Source organism: Ailuropoda melanoleuca, chromosome 7, assembly GCF_002007445.2.
Source record: "Ailuropoda melanoleuca isolate Jingjing chromosome 7, ASM200744v2, whole genome shotgun sequence".
In the NCBI taxonomy this organism is placed as follows: Eukaryota; Metazoa; Chordata; class Mammalia; order Carnivora; family Ursidae; genus Ailuropoda; species Ailuropoda melanoleuca.
In genome coordinates, this window is record NC_048224.1 from 62562559 (window position 1) to 62587383 (window position 24825).

The 24825-nt window shown below is 36.5% G+C and overlaps 1 protein-coding gene across 4 annotated transcripts in view; it reads right to left on the reverse strand.

The window, feature by feature from the left end:
• Positions 1-3679: 3679 nt before the first annotated feature.
• XPO4 (exportin 4) overlaps positions 3680-24825 on the reverse strand; it is a 120325-nt gene continuing 99179 nt past the window's right edge. For all 4 annotated transcript variants that reach the window (XM_002925269.4, XM_034664962.1, XM_034664963.1 and 1 more), the window contains 10 exons: positions 24414-24573; positions 23766-23935; positions 22757-22931; positions 19750-20043; positions 17886-18066; positions 14112-14230; positions 12482-12612; positions 11832-11949; positions 11306-11398; positions 3680-8696 (listed from right to left, as the gene is read on the reverse strand). In XM_002925269.4, the coding sequence (XP_002925315.1) occupies positions 8499-8696; positions 11306-11398; positions 11832-11949; positions 12482-12612; positions 14112-14230; positions 17886-18066; positions 19750-20043; positions 22757-22931; positions 23766-23935; positions 24414-24573 (1639 nt within the window). In that variant the 3' untranslated portion in view covers positions 3680-8498. The remainder of the gene's footprint in view (positions 8697-11305; positions 11399-11831; positions 11950-12481; positions 12613-14111; positions 14231-17885; positions 18067-19749; positions 20044-22756; positions 22932-23765; positions 23936-24413; positions 24574-24825) is intronic.

Sequence of the window (24825 nt, forward strand, 5' to 3'; positions counted from 1 at the left end):
AAGTCTAGCCATATGCATTTTTCATTTGGGGGTTAGCTGCAAAGAACGCAAGAGATATAAAGAAGTGCAAGATCTGATTGGTGAACGGATGACGTAAACAGCTATCTTCATGCTGAAATAAGACCAGCTACCAATTTGGCAAACGATGTAATTATGAGGCAACAACATTCTCCATGAAAACGAGGATAGTTTTTGGCCAGCTGACTTGCCAGGAGTCTTTCAGAGCCTTGAGTGTTGAATGCGTTCAATATATGACCACACAGTACGTAACACATAACAGGCACTTACCGTAAGGAAGGGTTTCCTTCCACCTTCACTATTACTAAGTCATAAGTGATATACTTTTCCATTCCCCAAGGCAATCAATCTATGTTATGTTATTTCCTTTATCAATTTTATGATCTTGCTAAATTTTATATATTCTGAATAGCTTTAAATCCTTTTTGGGATGAGGATATAAATGAATTCCTCAGCTGCAAACGATTCCATTCAATAGTTCATAAATGAGGTTTACAACTTTGTGAGTACCATAATTTGTTTTAACTACTGCTTGCATGTCTACAACAAGCCATGCTTTATTTACTTTGAATGCTTTGAACTGATGACAAATCTATTAAACAGTATTTCAAAATCAGATGTTCAGCAAAGGGGCTGGAAAGAAAATATGTAAAACTAAAATCAATAACATGAACCAAGAAACCACCTTTTATGGCAGTACATTTTTACAGAGGTAGTGTTCCATACATACGAGACTACCTTGGCTTATAAATTAACAGGAAAGTTTATGCTAAAGCAAATTATTTTTGGTTTGAAACATCTTTTTAAGCTTTCAAAGTTTCAATTGCTTTCATAACATGTAAGACACAAGTTAGCTTCATGTAAAATGTATGACTACGTTAATTTTATAAAGTGACCTAGATGTCAGTAAATTCATATAATTGTACCTCCACCAAGTGCTGACTGCCCAGACAGCATGTCTCATTACTACATGAAGATTAGAATTTTCCTGGTGAAACGTTTGCACTGTAATTCAATAGTTTTTGAAAATCATAAAGAAATGTAAAACATCAAAGGCAATTTATTATTGAAGATTATTTGTCAAATTAAACTAGATTTGAAAGATGCTTTCAAATCAATTTCAATTCAAATTACACCTTTGTGTATTCAGAAATTATTTTTGTTCATCTTGTAACTTTTCAGAAATGGTGCATAAGGGATGCTCGGGTGGCTCAGCTGTTAAGCGTCTGCCTTCAGCTCCGGTCATGATCCCAGGGTCCTGGGATTGAGCCCCGCATCGGGGTCCCTGCTCCGCAGGAAGCCTGCTTCTCCCTCTCACACTCCCCTTGCTTGTGTTCCCTCTCTCGCTGTTTCTGTCAAATAAAATCTTAAAAAGAGAGAGAGAGAGAGAGATGGTGCATAAAAGGAATTAAGACTACTCTGAAAAGGTCTCTTAAGATGAACTTACACCTGGTTTTCCCTTTCCAAAAAATAACTAGTAATTACCTATAATTACAAGAACACAGATTCTGGTGTTTTTCTTTTTCTTCCATTTGTCAAGTACTGTATCACCAGATTATTCAACCTAAGTATGTTGTAAAGGATGTTCCCTAGAATTCTAGTCGCATAAGTTGCTTTGAGAAGAAACCATTAAAAAAGCTGATGGAAATCCCATTAAGATATTCTAGAGCTTCCAAAATGTGTTAGTGTAGTAAAGCTTTAACTTCACATGGTAAAAACAAAAAACCAACCAAAACCCCCACTTGTTTTATTTCTCCAATATATTTGTAACAGCTAAGTTATATAGAATTAATGATTCGTGAAACTTTCTTTAGGAATCACTTTAGGATTGTTGTAGGAATAGGAGCTGAATATTCAACAGAAATTGAAACCACCGACTTAAATTGATCAATCTTCTCATGTAGAAAAGAAGAAACAGTAAATAATATGGTGAACTCTATCCCAATACTAACATGGTGGTTGTGGCTAGGGCTAGTAGGTCACATTTTAATGATGTGAAGGTTATCACAGTATTTAAAAGTAATTAATGACTATCAGGTATTAGACTTTGTATTAGGACATGTTTATTGATCAAAATGTGTTCTTAGAAATAATCTTTAAATATAGTAGAATCTATTGAACAACTACGATTATATCCATTACCATGTTTAAAATTTTTCCTTTGGGAAGAATTAACATTTATGGTCCCATGATATAGATGGAAATTAACATGAACCCTAAATAGCTTAGTTAGGAATTGAATCTAGGTCTCTCTGCCTCTCCCCTGTACTGTACCAGTTCAAATGGCTTTACCAGGTCAGTCCTCAGAAAGGACCATCTAGGGCAATGCAGTTATAAGCAGGTGTACAAATGAGTATTGCAGCCTAAGATCTCAGGCTTACTAACAGGAATATTTGAAGACTCACCTGGCAAAGTAAACTGAAGTGAACACCACCAAAACTTAAAATCTCTAACTATTGTGGAAATAAGAATATTTAACACATCTCTATTTAAGCGGTCTTCACTTCAGTTTTTTCATTCTTCAACTCCAGGAATCATCAGTGACTTAGCTCTGTTCACTGTCATGTTAGATGTTAAAAATAATTTACCTGAAAAGAAGTCAACAGGAGGTGAGACAGAACGCTGCCATTAGTACTGTATGGAATTTCTGAGCGGAAGATTTTCTCTTAGTTTCACTGAATGCCTTTACTTCCACTTAGTTTTAAAAGAAAGTCAAATTGAACTGCCATTTGAGATTACAAAGAATGCACAAGACTCAATCTGGGATGCAATGCTTAAAACACAAAAATGTCACATAATCTAACCAATGCAACAAAGGCATTATTCTCAAACTGACTGTATTTTTAAAGAGAACCACTAAAGATGACTTTTAAAAAATACTAATTTTTATATATGGGATCTTTAAAATCATCTATGGCTCTCTTCAAACGACAGGTGATTAGCCTGTGCCAAAGGTCCCCCTTAATAATGAAAGAAGGTGAAACAAAAACTAAACATGTACTCTGCTTACTCTGCCTCTTAAACAACCTGCTTTTTCTTTATTCACCCTTGCAGCAGAATCAAATTTCAACATAACCTAAGAAATACCATTAAAAATCAATGAATATTCAAAGCAAAATCAAGTTTAAAATAAATACATTTCAAGCATTTCCTTTTCTTAAAAAAATTAATTTTCCACTGTGCATGTTTATAAGATTAAAATTTGGGTAAAGCGTCAAAGTCTGTAAGTCTAACACAGAGCAGGACGGTAATTCTGCACTTCTCCTGAAAGGCTGAAAGGAATGACCCGAACTACTAAAAATATTTACTACAAATATGCCCAAATCCAGTGATTTAACTAATAACTCTGAAAATGTTTCTAAGATCATGAGGTGAAAAAAATATATGCTCAATAATACAGAATATAAACAAAACTTTTTCTTCCTGAATTCTGAATACTCTATTAGGGTTTGGGTGTTTTCCCAGAGGGTAATGCAACTCTCTATTTTATCTATACAGCTATATCTCATGTTTTTTATTCAAAATTATTTTATGATTGTGTAATGTCCCCAGTGTCAAACATCCTATGATTGATTGTAAATGAACCAGCACCATTTCAATAAGCTTCATAAAACAGTCTAGCTAAATACCCATGAACAAATCACACATGGTCAAAAAAAAATGTAATAAAAATATTTAGTGAAAAGACACATTTAACTCCCATTTATGGATTTAAAAAATACAAATAAAATTTTATCAATTTGATATTCAACTTGTAACTGGCTCAATACATAGCCTTGATTTATTTCCTAAAATCATACTGTAGCATCTTTTGAAAAATTAAATGCAACTTTATACCTTCATTAGTAATGTTAATAGAGGTAAATATTTAAACAGTACACTCATCCCTGGGTCTCTTAAAAAAACTGAAAAGCCTTAGTGTAAGTTTAAAATTTTAATATTTATAAATTTAAAAAATTTTACACGTGCTGAATGGTAGCAGTGCTAACATTTTGTGACCATTAAACCACAAACTCACTGCATGGAGCTTCTTTCTTTGTACAGAGAACCAAATTACAATACCAGTATTTGCAATTTGTCATAATCTTGTGTGGCAAAAAAGACACCACGCCAGGAAGCCTGGGCTCAGAACACACTTGAGGTCAGATCCCCGTCAGGTACATAGTGCGGATGCACTATTTTTAATTTCAGCCTAGGAAAATTAGCTATTAGTACACATCTGACAGCTCCTAATAGCTAAGAGGCCTAACAATATGGACTGAAAAAGAGAAAACAAAAATCTCTCCACTGGTGGGAAGGCCTGGGAGTAAATGAAGAGCACCCCAGTGGGTGAGGTGGATGAAGATGGTTTTTGGTGTGAGTCTCAGAAGTCTAATAATGTGCCAGCTGCACTTCCCAATCACCACTGAAGCTGTCGTAGAATATTTCAGTCTTCCCAAAGTAGAGAGCTACAGGCCAGAAACACATCGCTTCATCCATCTTCTTTAAAAAAAGAATGGATGCCCACTGTTAGGTCTTCACCTGAACCAAATATATTCTTTGGCTAAGAATGTTATGGGTTCCCATTATCATCAGTCAAGAATATTTCATATTTCTCACATCTAAATTTAAATATTTAAACTTCAGCTTTCACCAGGGCACTTCAAATCAATTTGAGCTCAGCAATATACCTAATCTGGACATTTTTTAATTTTAGAAAGTCAATTTTTAAAGAATTCTTAAATGCAGTGTTTTACCAAATCAGAGAATACCCATTTACATTTTAAAATAATTTAAAACAGTATTACATCCTCAAATCAGCTATGCTGTTTTGTAGAAGAATTTACAGAAAATTATGTTTAAAAACTTTTATCCAAATCAGTTCCTTATTCTGTTAAAAAAAAAAAAAACCACTAAGAAGTATGGAGGTTCCTTCTGCCTTTACAGCTAATATTTTATTCAGGAACCAAAAATGATAATTATCCATCAGAGACAGCTACCTTATGAGGTCTAATGACAACCACTGCTAATAACGGAAGTGGCAAACAGAAACAATTAAAACTGTAACAGACAAAAGGGTTTTTTAAGGGTTCAACTGACACCAAATATTAGGATACTCAAACCCGAAATCCTTGAAACTGAAAACTAATTCCCTTCAATACTTGAGGGATTCATACAAGTATTAACTGAAATGGGACACATGGTGATATTAGAAAGACAAAGACGTGACATCTTGGTAAAAGAGAAAGTTCAATCAAAGACAGTAAAGGGAGTGTTAAATATTGCTGGCTGAGTGGAAGTTATAATAGAGATGCTTGGTTATGAAGTGAAAACTGAAAAAAAAGGGTAGTAACCATCATATCTGAACAGAGTAATGTAATATAATTAGATACATAGTTCACAATGAAATAAGACTAAATTCTTAAAATCTGAAAAATATTGCAGTTTGTTTTACATGTCACACTTTATACAAGACAAAAAAACTCAATGCAGTGATGTTAAATTAACATGTCCTCCCGTCTTCCAACAGATTAAGAGACAGCAAGGCAGAAAGACCTGGATAACCGTGTTGAAAAGGACACTGTCAAATACTGCCAAATGGTTTAGCTGCCCAGGCAGCCACCCACCCAGGACTGTAAAACAAACTAATCCTTTTAACAGAGCTACAAGAATACAGTTAACGGGTGCTGTTGTATGGATACAAACTGTCAAAGGACCAAGTTCCTAGTGATTGTGCCTTGGGATCTGTAGAGACTATGCCTTTGGGAAACAAATGGGCAAGGAAAATAAAACAAGAAATAAATCAAATAAAGAATGAATTGAAAACTAGAAGTTAAAGGATACTATATATGAGCAACAGAAATTTCATAAAACACAAAATTCTAAAAATCGTATCTTTGACAGTATCCCTTTAACATATAAAAAGGGGGGCACAACTAATGTTTGTGTTTTTAAAACTCTTTAAACAACTTAGTTTTAATAGTAAGAATCAATTTACCAGAATGAAAGCAGTGTTCTTTACATCCACTGGGCCAAGAGCATTAAAACAAAAAGCCCAAAACCAAAGAGCCAGTAAACACAGCCAAAGACAAAACACTGGACAAAGTAAAATAAAAGACCCAAACTAAACAAATATTCAATCAGGCAAACATACACAAATACCCTGAAAAGAAGTCTTAGCCGTTGCAATTAAAGTGGCATCCCCATTATCTACAAAATGGTGGTGGCTGTTTTCCCCCAGTTTGCCACTAATCAACATTCTGGCGATACCTAAGTATCATTTGGTCCAATCCGAAGTAAATCTCACTTTAACTGAAACTGACCTAATGAAATTGCAGTATGGTAATAACATCTGGGCCAATTCAGCAGATATATTTCTGTCTAGAGAAAAGTTACTAAGTACTGATGCCTTTTTATTTATTAACAAGGCATTTCTTTCCTACTCATCTTTACTTTTAACAATTTGATTATAGTTTCTCATGGCCAGCAGACCTACGCAGTCAGCTGTGTATTTCAGCGTCCTTTGGCAAAGGGACTATAATTACTGAACACAGATACACGCACAGCTCACAACTACTGAGAAAGCATGAGGGAGCTGGGAAACATAAAACACCAAGGAACAATGCCACATTGGACTTCAAGTTAAGGGGAAAAAAGAAGAAATCTAAAAATAAATGCACTTGTTCAAAGTGTTTTTAAAAATACAATATGTGTATTTCACGAAGAGTGGTATTAGGTTTTTCCTAGCTGTCTTTAAGATGTTTCTGCTCCACCTTGATTGTTACTCAATAGTGATAGAATTAAGAGTAATAATGTTCCTCACAAAGTTACGGTCCTAGGCTTTGCATTCCACTCGTGTCTAATGTCACATGCACAGGGTGGGTGTAATTTCAATGCTCCAGTTTTGTTAACTGTAACTGTTAGTAACACAGAGTTACACAAAGTTTTGCACAGCATCGCATGTGAAGGTGCATATACTATATGCAATTCGGATGTGAACACTACATTCGAAGGACAGTTGAGCGTGTAGGTGTCAAGAACACAGCAGAAGGAGAACCCACCCCTTGGAAGCACAGTTTCAGAGTGCACCTGCACCAAAGTCCTCTGTCACTGTGCTGTGGGATTTCTGACATTGAGGTGGGCAGAGTTTCATATGCCTGCAGTTTATAAATTAGCTTTCATTTCCATAATTTAAGCTGGCACACAGAATTAAGGGGACCATGGCAGCAGTACAAAAGTCCTGATTAGAAAAATCAAACTATAGGATCTAAATACGAATTTTTTAATCTCTTAAATTAAATTTACATGGCTCCTGTGAAATGAGGAGAACGTCCACTCTAGCATAATTATTGCCCCTAATGCCCCAACGTATAATAGTCTGTATGAATCAGTAATTCACATCCTTTAAAATAGTTATTGCTTAAGCAAGCCATTCAGAGTAGATTATTAGCCACGGGCTACATGGCTGAAGAGAAACATACTCAAAAAGTTAGACTACATATGAATGAGCCTTTCATTTCACTCATAAACCCACATAAATACACAATCAAAAGGGCACCAGGTTCATAGCAGCTAACACCCTAAACCAACTCTGAAGCATCAAGACTTGATTTCTTACTAAAACAAATCTGCTCTTTTTTGTATTTTCTTCTTAAAATTAAGGCAATGAAATGGCTACAGTTCCTAAAGTTCTTTATATGGAACAAAAATATACACGTATTTTCCTCCTCAAGTTCAGGCATCAGAGTATGATTAGAGACCTGTATTACAGAAAACCTGTGACACCAGGCTGATGTTACAAAAAAGAAAGAGTGAGAGCGTGTGCTACAAGAAGCCAACAAACACCCGGTGTGTCTTCTTCCTGCTCAGTTACAAACCTCATCATCAAAGGGAGGAAAAGTCTGAAAGCACAAAACCTCTTAGGAGTTTCCAATGTCTTTTGCATTGATTAAAAACTTTTGGGGTGGCAGACGGGAGGAGCTTATTGACATGAAGAATCCAAGGCCCAACACACAGAGATTCTGACTCTGAGGATCTATAGTTGGGCCCAAGAATCTACCTTTTCGACCAGCTTCTCGAGTGATGCAGGTGATTTATGGACAACATTTTGAGAAACAATGGGGAGCATACGTCCATCTAATATTTAACTTAACGAAAATTCTAAACTTTGGCTAGCCACCTAATGTTTTGATAAAGGGGGAAAAGGCACTGAATATGCATTTCATGGTGCCCATATCTGTTTGCACATATATGGAACTGAACATTTTAAATCACCATTCAAAATCTACAAGACATATATGACAGATTGTGGCTAACACCCAACAGCAGAAGCTGATTCAAAGGTGACCTCTCCTGTTTTACTGCATTACATATCAAACTTTCAGGCTCTCCAAAATCCAAAACGGCCAAAGAACTGAAGAACAGGACAAGACTCAAGTCAGCTTTTAGCAATTCAGTGCACTTTGCAGAAAGGATCTAAATTAAGCATAAAGTTTTGTTGTTTATTTTACACAAAGGAGACCACCAACATTTGCCATAAATTCTTCTAAACTCTTTAGGAAGGCCATCTTCTGCTTCCGATCCAGCGTAGGAGGAGTGCTGCTTGCAGTGAGCTTGTTGAAGGCATCTGCTAATCTCTGGTAAATAACTGGGTCTTGTTGACTTGACAGTAATGTTTCAACCAATTCAGAATATTCGGCCTATTGAAGAGAAAAAGTACACATAAGATCATTTATCTTCCTCAAATGTCACACAAGTAGATCACGTCAGGTGCTAGATTGTGGGATTCTGAAAGGCAGGGTCTGACAGCTCTTTTTTCTTTTACATTAAAGTGTAACTGTCATATAACATTATATTAGTTTCAGGCGTACATAATAATTCCATATTTGAATACACTGTGAAATGATCACAACTCTTTTTAATGGCTAACATTTACTGAAAGTTTACTATATTGCAGGTACTGTTCCATTCATTAGTAACTCACTTTTTATAACAATCCTATGAAGTAGGTACTGTTGTTTTTTTTTTAAGTTTTCTTTTCTTTTTTTTTTTAAAAGATATTATTTATTTATTTGACAGAGAGATAGAGAGAGAGCACAGTAGGAAGAGCGGCAGACAAAGAGAGAGGGAGAAGCAGGCTCGACGCTGAGCAGGAAGCCCAATGCAGGGCTTGATCCCAGGACACTGGGATCATGACCAGAGCCGAAGGCAGCCGCCCAATCGACTGAGCTACCCAGGCACCCCAGTAGGTACTGTTTAAACTCCTGTTTCACACATGGAAGTTTTTATATACAGTGAGATTAAGTAATATGGCCAAGATTGTACTGCTTTTAAGCAAGAATCCAGGCTGCTTGGCTCCAGAACTCATTAACGATTACCAACTTTGTTGTGTCGTCTCTTCTGTTTTCCAAGCACATTATTCATATTTATTTTGCATTTTATATATAACCTAAGTCTGCAACCTGACTTTCAAAGGTTTGCCAGAGGTTTATATAGACATCTTGTCAACACAGTTCTGAGGACAGCAGATTCACACAAAGGCAGACAGGAGTTGTTTTGGAGGAGGTGGCATAGTGGGAGGAATGTATTTCAGTCCTTTCTCAAGGTGGAAGTAGAACACTTTGAAAGAGCAAATGTAGTTCTGAACCAGTAATGGACCCAGTGGCTCTGGGGAAAAGGGCAGGAGAAGGACCATAAGAAATACAGGAACACTGGGGAGTTGGGGTGGGGGTGTATGTGTAATGCTTCTATTTTTAATGCCCTCTATAATAAAGCCTTATGCAGAGGAGTAGGTATGGGGTTAAGGGACATTCAACCAAAACAGCTTTACAAGATAAGCTCTCTTGAAGAAAAAAAAAAGAAAAAGTTGGTCTGACACTATTTTTCATTAGCTTCTTGGGATATCATGAAAGACCAAAATGGTGAAACGAAATGTTAATTACATCTGGAAAGGAAGAGTAAGGGACAGTATGCCTTCTCTGACCCACAAGCATGGAACCAGGATGGCCACCCTAAATATTCTATCCAAGGGACAGACCTGCTCACAGAGGAATAAGTATAAACTCAAATCATTTCCCTGTTCAAAAGAAACGGCAGTCCCTCTGGGGCCAGACCCAGCAAGATATTATACTAGCTAAACCTAAAGCCTTGCTCTCTTTTCTATAATGTGTAAATATGGTTTTTTAAAAAAAGACAACTGGAATGCAATGGCTTACATCTATGGGGACAAGAAGCCTATCTTCCTAGTAAGCAACAAGGAAGTAAGATGGGAGCGAAAGGCCACAGACCTGAGTTGGGCGCCACCTGCAGAAAGTAGCACCTACAGAGCACAGCAAGAACTGAAGTCCCAGAGCACCTTCAGCTTGGGAAGCAGATGGTACAGGAAGTCTATAGGGAGTCTTTAAGTAGTATGACAGGCCTCAAAAAGCCTATCTTTACTAAAAAGGTAAATAAAATCAAATCCTGAATGCCACTCACACCAAATGCTATCGACTCTATACAAGGGAAAAAAAAAAAAGCCAAAGCTTTTTAATTAAAAAAAAAAAAAGAAAGTAAATCAATCACTTAGTCATGCAGGACATTTACATGTGCTTGGTGGTAGGGGTGGAGAGACAAAAAAAAGGGGCGGGGGAGGAGTGTTGGGAAACTGAGGCAGCTGATGACCCAATATGGTTCCTCTCATATACTTGATGGGTACCTACTCTACTGGAATAGGGAAGGGACAGGTGAGCTAGCGTAACTTTTCTTCCGTTACGTTAACCCCAAACAGTTGACTGAGCACTTCAGAGTCTTTAAAGGCTGAACAAAATAAAATGAAGCAATATACTCTTCTCCATACTGTAATATGAAGTAATATACTTTGCTTACTATGAAAGGAAATACACACTGTTGATTTCCATGCTTTCTCAAGGCAGACTCCTCTGGGTCCCCAGTCTTACTCCTCTGGTCTCCCTTACAAAACTGTAAGTTCCTCAAGGACAGAAACCATGTCACTACTATTCTTTCAGGTTGATTCCTGGTTCCTAGCACACCTGTTTAAGGACAAGCTTTAGGGGAGCAATCAATGCAAAGGATGATTCACAACAGTGGAGAAAGGAAAAAAGTCCTTATTAACTGACAGATTGTCAAAAAACACAGAAAGTCAAAGCTGACAAGGAAGTAAAGAAATAATAGCCTCACTGAAACAGAACTGAAGCAATGAGTCACAGATTCTCTAAGAACTGGAAGTATTAAAGTCCCACTCTCTGCATGAATAATCTCCCTGCTAAAAAAATGAGAAGAGTCCCATGAAGAGACTTGTGTCCAGTACCTGATGCAAGCACACCAACGTGTAGAAAGCTTCACCGGCTGCAGTGGTCATCTCTGTGTTGTGCTTTTGCAAAACCAGCATATCAAAAACCAGCTGAAAGTACACAACATAAAACCTTTAAATAAAAATATGATGATCATACACTCTTCTAGCCCCTCCCCATTCCAGAAAAGAAAAAGGGGGGTGGTACTTGTTCTTATTTATTAAATGAACCTGAAAATTAAAGAAAACACTTTTTTAAAATTCCAGCCATAACGTACAGATGTTAACCCTTGCTGTGATGTATGAAATCATCAAATGACCAAGTTCCCTGTTACCTTTACCACATCAAGTTTCAAGAACACACAGTAGAAGCAAAGAATAATGCATCCAGGGAACTGACCTCCAGAAAGCACAGTGAACAAAGAGTAATGATTTCCTGATTTATCAATGATGTAAGCATTTCCTCATTTGAATGAAGAGTTACGTGCACTGACCATACTTATTAAAGCAGATGGTTTCAGGACAGGCCACCCAAACATCTTACCTTAAGAAAGTGCCGTGTTGCTAGAAAAAGTGGTGAGTCTGTTTCTTGTGCTTTAGCGCACTGCTCAGCTAATGGTGTCAAAGCTTCCAGGCAAAGCTGGCAAACCTCCGAACTCATTCTGATCACGAAGGTCAAGGAACAAACTAGATATATTTGACTTATAAAAGATTAAAAAGTTATAGCTATTATCAAATTCTAGGACTGAATACAAGTAAGTGAGTAGGTTAGTGTGCAATATGTCTGTACAGCATTATGAGAAAAGGTTTCCAGTGTTTCTGAGAGGGTCTTGGACTGTAGATTTCTAGTGTTTCTGATCATGAGGACACAACCGATAAAAAGCCTTATTATTCTCTACTATCAGGTAGCTAAGATCAGAGACTCAGCAACAGTATATGACATTATTAATTGGGGCTCTTAATGAAAGAATGACTTTGGGACCAGGAGCCAAACACCTCTGGGACCTGTGAAAGAAGAACAAGGTGAGGCAAACTAACAAAAGAAACACAGAATTAAGGTAGTTAGAGAGATGACTTCTTTCTTAAGAAATAAAACTAAACCACAAAAGAAAAATTAAAAATACAAATTTTAAAACCTTTTCTTTATGTAAGATCTTTTTCCCCAAGTGACAAATATGTTCATTTAAAGGATATGATGTCATTCCTAGTTCTAGAGAGTACATTAGACTTTTAAAAAGATCTTCAGGAAGCTGTGGTATTTTTTCAGGAAAAATCTCACAGATAAATGTGATTAACTTGTAGTACTGATTACAAAGGGTTGGAAACTGAAAAAGAAATATTAAATATTTAGTTGCTTACTGATATCTAATTTGTTTTCATTAATGCAGTAAAATAAAATAATAACCAACAAATTTAAAGTATAATGATTTCTTTAAAACATATTCAAGATATAGAAAACATGAAGACCTAATTAAATGTAAAAATAAGTTATAATAAAGGGAATATTTTAGTATGCAAAAATAATACACAGTAGAAACAATTATCTTCCAGACAGTTAATAAAAGCTACAGCCAATTCCAGATAGTTTGTTTACCTTGAAAAAGTAGGCAAAACAGCCAAATTCAAATTATTAAATGACCTATGAGTAAAACCCTTTTGCAAATGTGTTTATTTGCATTCCAGCATGTTAGAAAAATATAAGAAGGTAATACAAATTGTTAAGATTATGTACAGAATAGAATATTCACTCCTTCACACTTCTAAAAGTTGGATGATAGTCCTGGAAAACTGAAGTAAAAAGTAGGCAATGAACACTTTAACTTTACTTATGAAAATACACATCTAACTGTTTAATGGTCTGTTCAATGAGCAAAAAACCTCAAACCCAAACCAAAAGAACCCTAAATGCAAAGCAATATACAGAGCTTACTAAACGTCCCCATACTACTGGTGGCTACACGAATACTCGGCTCACAGGTCAGAATCCTCCCCCAAAGACCTATCTCAAGGAAAGAAGCATGCGGTCCCGGCCCACTCTGTGGGAATCTGGCAGCACCTCCTACTCTTAACTGCAACTTCCAGCCACTTCTCAACCTCTATATTCTTCCTTCCCACAACAGACTTCTCTTTCTCTCTCCCACTCTACCTTGTGTGAGCTCCACACATGCGCACACACACACACACTTCCCACTTCCTTTCCATCCACGTCTTTGTCCCCACCCTCACCCTCTGTGACAACTCATGAAAGAAACTCCCCTCCCCTGTGATACTTAAAGAAGGAAGAAAAGGCAACCTCATCACCACCAATACTGACTGGTGAAAACCAAGACACGAGGTCATCAGAATGTACGGAAATTTAAAAACTGTGGTAGTCTTGGTTTCTTACCATCCCATTTCTACACGGGGTGGCTAGAAAATGCCTTCTATGGCTCAATCCCTCAAATCTGAGAACGATGTTCAAAAGTATCAGTGGAATACACCCAAACATATAACTTAAGTTGCTTAATGACAAATGATGAGAGAATCAGAACTGCCAACATTAGAACCAAGTTTCTAAAAGAACCAGTTTTTTTCTGTCACTGATTGTCAGCAAACACAGAACTCTTGGGCAGGATTAAATGAGGGCATGAGCTGCACACTGAGCTGCATCCACGAGTGCAAACGACATCCAGTGGAAACCTAAAATTCTAGTTTTCACGTGTACTTAACAGATAAGCAGGTATTTATACCCCGTTAAGTGAATCAGAGGTATATTCTTGTCTAAAACATCTTTTAACTCCAAACATACACACTCTGGATGTTCACATTCACTGTCTTCAATTACCTTCAACAGATCTTGTGACATCAGAGGCAGAATTAGGTTCACTCCATATAAAACAACATCAGCTGCGGACACAGACCTGTTTGCCGCTTGCCCTGGCTCATGTCCTCTGAATACTTCATCTATGGGGGAAAAAAGGAAAAAAAGGCAGTCTTAGAATTGCAACATCAATAAACCAACAGAGTTGGTTCTATCCTTGTCTTATCCTGGGTCATCCTTTTGTATTTATCTATCTATTGTATTTTTTCTATCTATTTTGTCTATCCCCAGACATTCTATCCTTGTCTTACCCTAGGTCATCCTTTTGTATTTTACTTTTTAGAGTCTCTGAGTACTTGATGCAGACATTCTGTGTTTACATTATTATTCTACAATGATAAAAGTAAAGTACAACCTATTCCACTGATACACTAAGTTAAGTCACCGTAAGTTAAACAATTTCCACAGTAATATTTATTTTATCTCAGGTGTGTGAAATTTTTCTATGCTGTAAAGCAATGGGGGAAAATATAGAAATTAAAATGTTACAGAAAAAAGAAAGTAGTTAAAAAATACGAATATGTAAAAGGGTTATTATCCTTAAGCCATAAAATATGCATATAAATTAAGAGTCCTCCTAAGACCTAAATAGGTGAGTGAGCAAAATCCACAAACATCTAACAAAAATCAGAAGCCCAGTGAAAAACAGTTCATTCGGGCACCTGGGTGGCTCAGTCAGTTAAGCGCCTGGCTTTGGCTCAGGTCATGAACCCAGGGTCCTGGGATCAAGCCCCACACTGGGCTCCCTACTCAGGGGGGAGTCTGCTTCTCCCTCTCCTCTACCCTTCCCCCCTACTTGTGCTCTCTCTCTCACACACTCTCTCTCAAATAGATTAATAAAATCGTCAAAAAAAAAACCTTAAAAAAAAAAGAAAAACAGTTCATTCTATTCATTAATGAAACAATGCAAATTTTTAAGATACTACTTCTGATTCATTAATTTAAAAATGACTTTTAAATGATAACATTTAAATGCTGGTGAGGATATAGTGTAACAGTTATCTTCAAAAGTAATACATTAAGAACCTCTTGAGCACTGTATGTACTAAAGACATAACCAGAAATTCAGACAGAGATTTGTCCACAGAAGTGATTGCTGCATCACCATTTATAACAGCAAAATCATAAATATTCCAAATGTCCAGTATTAGGGAATCAGGTTAAATTCCAAAATGTGGAATACCATGCAGCCATGAAAGGTCATGAAAAATTTTAATGACAAGTAAAAGGCTAACAACATATTAACAAAAAAGGCAGAATATAAAATTATATTTAGAGTACAATCACAAAATTGTACAAAATAACCAGAAGGGAAATGACCACCATGCCATTTGTACTTGATTGTAGATTATGTCAAAGAATGGGTGATTTTTCTATCTCTGCCCTTTAAAATTTTTCTATTAAGAACAAATTACTTGTATAACAAATAAACAAAAGAAATGAAATGAGGTTTGGAAAAAAAAAAAAGCATTTCTACTTAAAAATGACTTTTTCAGCCTAACTCTGAACTTCCATCCCAAGAGTCTCCTTTCCAGCTAGAAGAATCCCATGTTCTGAAGCCAGGCACTGGTAAACCTGGATTCCATCCAGCAGGAAGCCTGGGCCTACTCTGGAGCCCTGGGAGGCTGGTCCTGGAACCCACTTCCCGGGACTTGCTCCTAAAAGATGGGGCTCTCAGGACTGTACAGAACGTCCTGCCTCATGCTTGGTGGGACTCGGCTCTCCAGCCACAAGCTCTCCTATTTTCATGAATATAGAGCAGAGGCGCATGTCCACTTATGCTTTTAATCTCCCACCTACTATATTAATTGTATTTCATAATATTTAAAGTATTTTCTATTTTATCTCAATTATCTTTATTTTAAAAATAAATACTTAAAATAATCACCTTCCTTTCTGCCATCTATTTTATCAGCTAATGCTGTTTCTTTTAATCTTTCTGCCTTTTTATTGTGAAAACCTGCCATTCGTCCATATAATGTGTGCTTAGAATGTCAGACTCCACCACAAACATGATGACTAGGGTGCCTTTCCCTCCCTACACCCTTTAATAGCCCTCCCCATACCTTTCAATGCACGCTCTTAACTTTGAGTCAGACTCCTCAGAATACAGGGTTCTTGACCTGGGTAAAGGCCCTGGAAAGTCTACAGCTGAGTTTCTGAGGGTTCACAATTCAACTATCAACCTTGTGTAAAACTCTGAGGCTGGTGTGACATACACTTTTTAAGGGAAAGTCTCAGTAAGTAACTACTTCAGATTTTAAAGGCACACATGCTCTAGAAAAGGTTAAGAACGCCTGAATGGTGAAGCATCAACCTGAACAAATCAGAAAACGTAGGAACAACACTTGGTGAGAGACCAGGCCTAGAAACAGAGGGGCAGCTGAGGCTTTGGTATAGAATGAATTCACTGAGGAAAGTGCAGGACCCTAGTTAACTGTGAAGGACAGTAAACCCTCTGGACTGTAAAACTGGTAGTGCCTAGGGTAGGGCAGACATTGCAATAAACTGTTGTTCAGTGAATAAGGAAAATAAACCAATAAAGGAAACAGAGAAAGAAGAATCTCAAGTACTTGGGTAAAGTGAAATGTCACAGCACCCAACTCAGAAAAAGAATCTTACAAGGATGTCAGAAGTGCCCACTACTATGAATGTCTGCACAACGTATGAAAGGAGGCTCTAAATAGGATTCATTTTTTCTTAAAAAACAAGATCCCTTGGGTTTTAAGGCAAGGTTGACAGTGGGTTAAGAGGTAAGCCAAGGAAAACTATGCAAATAAATGATGTTCTAATTACTAGTAAAGTTCTTGTCTGTAATAACAACTTTCTTTTACCTTCTGGTTGTCAGGAACAATGCTAGGCACCATGATACTTTGTAGCTAATCTTTAAGACATTTCAAAAGGCATTTATTATGTACCCACTTTAACAGAATAAACAAAGGAAGATTAATTGACTTCCCCAAGGTCAGGCTCTCTGTGAGCCCCTAGGTTAGATCTTCCAAGTGTGGCCTGTCAGCTCCAGAGTTCAGGGTTACCCAACCCAACAAGGGTTCCCAACCAAGCTGCAATCTGGAAAGTGCTACAGTTTGGGGATAGCTACATCAGACGACATAGGGGAGTGATTTAGTCAATAAAGTGTTAACTCAGGAGCACATGGGTGTCTCAGTTAAGTGGCTGCCTTTGGCTCAGGTCATCCCCACATCGGGCTCCCTGCTCAGCGGGGAGTCTTCTTTTGCCTCTGCCCCTCTTCATCCCTGCTCATATTCACTCACACTCACTCTCTCCTTCTCCCAAATAAATAAAATCTTAAAAAATAATAATAATAAAGTATAACTCAGAAAAGACTGGCCTCTTGCATCCCATTCAGATGCTGGAATGTGAATCCCAGTCCTGCAACTTACTAGCTATTGATCTGTGGGCAAGTGACATGACTTTCTCTGTGCCTATTTCCTCATCTATAAAATGAGTATAACAATGATACCTATCTCTTGCCATTGTGATATGAACGGTGCTTGGCATTTTAAAGAACCTAATAAATGGAAGATATTATTAGTATTATTCTTGTAAGACAAGAGACAAGCAGGAAAGCATGTTGGTCCTACTTTCACTTCAACCAAAGAGACTGACTTTCATGATTTTTGTAAACTGAACTTCCTCATAAAATTTCACTTAAAAACATTCCTTTGCTTAAAAAAAAGACAATAAAAACAAAGTTAAAACCATCACACTACATCTTACCTGTATCACTGAAATCTATGAATTCTTTTGATAGAAGATTAGTAAGAAGTTCCATAATGAGAAGCAGGTCTTGGTATTGCTCTTCCTCTGCTGTAACATCTATTCTTTGCCGCCCTAAGTTATTCTTAGAATATACTTGCAGCAAAGTAAGGCAGGCTTCATACAGGTTCATAGCTTTGGACTGTAAGAGAATGTGCATAAATTATACTACTACGTAGAACTTAGCTGTGAAAAAATATAAACCCTCAAAGAATCTATAATCTAATAAATTTACTCTGAATCCCAATAGTAGCTCAAATAGTTGTTTTAAACTATTGTAAAACATTAAGAAAAGTGAAAAGGCATATATTAAAGATTGCAGTTATATTTTAAAAATTAGCACTTTCCTAACAAAATTTGACATCCATTTTTTTGTTCATTTGATAATACATACTAGAGAGATAAGAAGATTTTGGCAACAGAACTGTTTTACTTCTGCTGTTTCAACTTCTTGTATAACATTTATTATTTTAAGATTTAATACTGTTTAACTTGCAAAAGCACAGAGTGCCAAACAGTGGTCTTTTTTTTTTTAAATAGTGATTTTTTATTATGTTATGTTAGTCACCATACAGTACATCCTTAGTTTTTGATGTAGTGTTCCATGATTCATTATTTCTATATAACACCCAGTGCTCCATGCAATATGTGCCCTCCTTAATACCCATCACCAGCCTATCCCAATCCCCCACCTCCCTCCCCTCTGAAGCCCTCTTTAAGTTAAAAATTTGGTGTAATTTCTATTAACATCTTCTGTCCCAGTAACAAAGCTACAATGAATAATTAGGTATATTTTGTCGCAACTTTTGTAATATATATTTGCAAATCTAATTATGGGCATAGATGTGTAGTGTGTTTTTAAGAATAAAATTGGGATCATAGAGTAAATATAGGTTTAGTGGCTGAAAGTAGCATATACATCACTGTATATATCTTCTTGGGATCCAGTGCCAGGAGTAGATTTTCAAGATCAAAAAAGAACAGGTAAATCCATTTTAATCCTCACTAGCAATGTAACAGCATGCCTGTATATTACTTGAATAAGATCATGTTCTAATAACAAATAAATCCTAAAATTTCAACAAGTCAATATAATAAAGGTTTCTTTCTAATCATATCAATAATCATATCTAATCATATCTGGTCTTAAACACCAGAATAAATGGAAATGGTCTGCCCTCTCAGTCATGTATCTGTGACTACATTTGTAATATTTATAAGGTAAAATCTTACTTTTGAGCAGATGCCTTTGATCTAACAAAAAAAATTCACAAATCAGGAACCCATATGAAATGGTTTAAAACAAGATTTATGCTAATCTGAAAGCAATTACAAATATATTCCTTTAAGGCAGTTTTAAAATAGCTTTCTAAATAATTTCTAAAAAGGATTTAAAAAATGTACCTTGCTTACTGATCATAAAAGAATTCAGCATCGAAATATCCATTTGATTTATAAAGCAAAGACACAAATTGCCATTTAAAATTTGAAGCCTTATAGTTTCAGCAGACAGGCACTGACTATAAACTTTTCTACAATTTGTCTTATCGAACATTCCTCATTTGGATGAGTTTGATTGAATAACATATTATACCTCAAAAAATTACAGATTACCAACAGTATTAGGGCAAGAATTTATATTCCTTCAATAAGCCTTCCTCTGAATTCTGAGTTCTTCTGAAAAGTTCTGAAGTCTTTTTGAAAACTTTTTTTGGAGGCACAAAAATATTATTTCAGATAGTATTCATTAAATTTAAAGTATCTGTTATTTTGTTATGCTTTAAGGAGTTCTAATCCTAAACGGATAAAATTAGAAAGTGCTTACCTCTCCAAGATAGCATATCTGTTTATGTGCAACTTCAACAAAAACTTCTATTATGAGATTGACAGTCTCTGGGGTATTTTTGTAAACTTCCATCAATCCAATGCAATTGGTAAGGAAGTCCATCAAAAAATTAAAAAGAATTGCTACATTGTCAATCTGGGTAGCCTCAGCAATGCCACACAGGGCCTCCAGTGTGGCAGTGATTTCCTGCTTGACTTCCTCTTGCTGACACATCTGCTGAAAGTTTTCTTGATTTATCACTCTTAAGAATCGCTGCTGAAGTGGCTGAAGAACCTATCAAAGTAAAGCATAATTTTTTAAAAGTTTAATTTACATGCTTCATTTATTTCAACTTTAGTTCCTCAACTTGGAAAAATATTCACTTTCTAAAGCATTACAAACTGTTGGAGGCAGAAAAAGCACAGAAAACAGAATATTTGAACCACATGTTACATTCCCCATTTTAAAGATTTTATTTATTTGAGAGAGAGAGAGAGCATGTGTGCACACACAAACGGGGGGTGGGGCAGAGGGAGGGAGAAAATCTTAAGCAGGATCCACATCCAGCACAGAGTCCGACAAGGGTCCTCATCTACGACTCTGAGATCAAGACCTGAGCCAAAATCAAGAATTGGATGCTCAACTGACTGAGCCACTCAGGAACCCCTATATCCCCCATTTTGAGGGTCATGATAACTTCTGGCCTATGTAAAGAAATAACACACAGTACACTAGTCATTAAGGAAACAGATATCAAAACCATAATATGACATCACCTCATGCCTTTTAGAATGGCCATCATCAAAAGGACAAGAGATAAATGTTGGCAAGGATGTAGAGAAAAGGGGATCCCAGTGCACTACTGGTGGGGATTGTAAACTGGTGCAGCCCACTGTGGACCCTCAAAAGCTAAAAAGAGAATTACCATATGACCCAGTAATTTCACTTCTGGGAATATATCCAAAGGAAATAAAAACAGTAATTTGAGAAGACATCTGTACCCCAACGTCCACTGTAGCATTATTTACAATGGCCAAGACATGGAAACAACCTGAATGTCCATCAGTGGATGAATGGATAAAGAAGTTCTGGTACGTATGCAATGGAATATTTAGCCATAAAAAATGAGGAAATCCTCACATTTGCGACCACATGGATGAACCTTGAGGGTATACGTTAAGTAACTCAGACAAAGAAAGAGAAATATCACATGATCTTACTTACAAATGAGGAATTTTAATGAAATAATGAAATAACAAAACAGAAAATTCCAACTCTCAGAAAAAGATTTGTAGTTACTAGAGGTGGTGAGTGGGGAGGTGGGTAAAGGGGGAATTGGAGGAAGGTAGTTGAAAGGTACAGACTTCTAGGTATAAGTAAGTACTAGGAGTGTAATATACAACATGGTTACTATAGTTAACAATGCTGTATGATAATACAGGAAAACTGTTAAAAGAGTAGATACTCAGTTCTCATCACAAGAAAAAACATTTTTTTGTTTTTGCTTTTTATTGTATCTATACAAGATGATGTATGTTGACTAAACTTCTTTCAGTAATCACTTCACAACATATGTGAGTCAAACCACTTCCTGAAGTAATTTAGGTTCCAAAATCCACAAATCACAGAACATGACTTAGTCAATGGCATTCACAGAATTCTGTCACTATCATCATCTCTTTCCAATTCATTAATTGCCCCCACCCCCAAAAGATGAAATTTAAGTCTCCAAAGGGCCAGAGAGTAAATATAGACTTTGCAGAACATGTCATCTCTGGCCTAACTATCCAATTACAATCGCACTATAGAGTACAGAAGCAGCCAGAGATAAAAATGTAAACAATTGAACGTGACTGTGTTTCAATAAAACTTTATTTACACAGAGACAGCAGGCCAGATTTCGATCTGTGGGCTCCAATTTGCCAACCTCTCTTCTACAGGGTCAAGCCCAACACACAGCTCTTGCCTGTTTTTCTCTTTTTTAACTCCTCTTGCCATAGAACATAACTTCAGATAATCAGTCCTGCCCTGAGTGAAAATGCATATTCATGAAGATATCTTAATTCTACTTAAAGCTGTACATATGATAATGTAATTATTTAAATTCTGGTCTGAAATCACAGATGACTGCCTAATTCTGTTATTGTGTCCCTTCTCAGACATTAAGAGCACTCTTGTCACAAGGACTATAAGGCCATCCACCTACATACACCGGTAACTCTTGGTTCCTGATTTAAAGCTAATTTACATAAGGCAGTGTGTCCACAGTGGTTGAATTATGTCCCCCTCAAATCATGTTGAAGTCCAACTCCCTAGTGCCTCAGAATGTGGCCTTATTTAGAAACAGGATTGTTGCAGATATAATTAAATTAAGAAGAGGTCATTAGGGTGGATCTCTGACTCAGTACGACTGGTATCTTTACACAGACATGCACACACGGAGAATATCACGTGAAGGTGAAGACAGAGATTACGATGATGCTTCTACAACGTAAGGAATGCCAAAGACTGCGAGCAAACCACCAGAAATTTGGGGAAAGGCCTGGAACAGCTTCTCCCTCACAGCCTTCAAAAGGAACCAACCCTACCAATGCCTTGATCTTGGACTTCTGGTCTACAGAGCTCTAAGACAATAAATTTCTGTTTCTACACCTGTAAATTTTTGATATTTTGTTGCAGCCGTCCTAGCAAACTGCTACAGTGGTTAATTTGCATCTCCATATTCAAGACAAGGGGATATTTCACTGATTCTTTAGGCTCTCATTTGAGTTGTGGGCAAAAATATGCCCGACCACAGAATACTTGATAATATTCAAAGTCATCACGTATGCAGATATGGACAAATTATAAGATGATATTTGTAAAATAATAGGCTTCAACCTATTCATTATAAGAGAAAAGTATCAGAAAAGGTATGAATGACATGTTAATGTCTCCACAGAGTATTTTACAGCAACACACAGGGTAAGATATAAGAGGGTGCAATCAAAATAAAGGGAACTGTTACCTCTGTCCAATATTGCTGTTTGGTTTCTGTGTCCATATGTGCAAAACCTCCCAAAACAAGAGCCTTCATCAATGTCCTTTGCACAGGACTTGACAAGAAATTCAGAGGTGGGCTTCGGCTTGCAAACTGCTTAGCTAAGTTCCACCAGTTTTCACACTGAATTACTAAGTTTGCCCTACAGACAGAAATAAGAAAACATAAGATATATTACTTATATCGTATGTATACTAAACAAACAAAAATGGAAGGTAACTGAATTTAACTAGTTTTTAAAGTACAGTATAGTAAACTTGGTATAGACTTTGGAGTCACACGATTTTGTGCTCAAACCCCATTAGTCGTTTGACAATGTGAAATTTTAATCTCTCTTATTTAGTTTCCAGATCTGTAAAATAGGGATAACAACAGTAATAACAGACCTAACTCTCATGGTTGAGTCTGATATTATGATTAAATAAAACTATACATGAAATGCTTGGAACAGTACCTAGGTAAATTACAATAACTCAACAAGTAAGAGTCAGCCAATGCCAGGAGTAGTAACAATCACATTCCTGTGCAGTAAGAAAAATGAGAAACACCTCCAGAGTTGTAGAAAACACTAAAGCTCCTAACTTGAAAAATTATTAAATTATCAAAAGTTTTTCTCATCCTTAAAATGGAATAATAGGATATCTGAAAAAAATTAAATGAGATTATTCTGTATTAAAGTGTTTTTAAAACTATAAATTACTGAATTAAACATGTTTCTTGTAAGATTCTTTAATACCAAGTCCTTGAACAGTCAACACAATCCTCAACTGTAATATGGGAAAGCTCTATTTGCATTTATAGCAATAATATGATGTTGCTGTTGTTGTTGTTAAGTACACTGCTCCAAAATGCAAGGTCTATCTGGACCTTAGGACCATCTAACTATTTGCCACTTGAAAGACTACACACACACACACACACACACACACACACACACACACACACACACAGAGTCTGCCTCCTATAATCAGCTTACCTTTCTCTTCTTTCCACCAAAGTGACAAGGAGCTGCACAGTGTCATTTGCAAGGTCCTGCTCACTACTCCACACTGAGAGGTTACTGATGACTTTTTGTAAGAGGTAGCCAATAATCCACTGAGAACCTTCTGTATCTGCCCCAAATGCGGTACTGAATGGCAGACTTATCTTAAGAGAGAAAACAAAAATTTTAAAGTCAGAAAGAAAGATCAGCTTCAAAAAAAATCCACAGAAAAATCAAACTGAAATTAGCGTCTCAATGTGAAAACTTACTTCACATTAATTTTATAAATGTATTCGTTTCTGTTAAGTCCAAAAAAGACATCCTCAATCCACTTACATCTTCCAATGTGATTTCCTGTCAACTTTACTTTCATATTAACATACCAACGTATTTACACCAAATTCAAAGAACATAAATTAATCCATTCCCAATAGTAATTGTAAATTAATATGGTTAAAATAAGCTCAATCAAATGATGTGCTCTAAGTTATTAAAATCGCATGCCATTCATACTGTTCTCTTCAATGTGGAAGATGTTCAGCTCTTAGTTACATTTTGATGAGAAAATCACCAAGAAAAATGTTCTCATTCCCATTACTGTCATCATCATAAACCCAAATGAAGTCAGTTTTACATTCTGACCTGATCATACAGTTTCTCATCCACCAGGAGATAAGTCTTTGCCCAGCGTTTTAGAAACCAAACAATATCTTTGCCCATTTGAGGGCTTAGTAGATGAGTGAGATCTGCTCTTATTGCTCGAGATTCAACTTCTGAAACTCTTAGAACAGCAGATAACAGCCTGTAGGTATAAAAAAGACGTCATTTATTCTTTTATTTATCTACTGACTGTCTAATCTTTTCTTAAAAGTCCTTTTTTTGTTACTCAACTCTGAATTTAGGCTAGGCTATACTTGAAATTTTCATCAATAGGGCTGTAGACAAAAGCCCCATTTTATTGCTGACCTTTCAGGAAGCGGGAAACAAGACTAAGCAAAGAGTCGCAGATAGGGACAACCTTCTGTGGAAGTTGTATTGCATGTGCAAGTTTCAG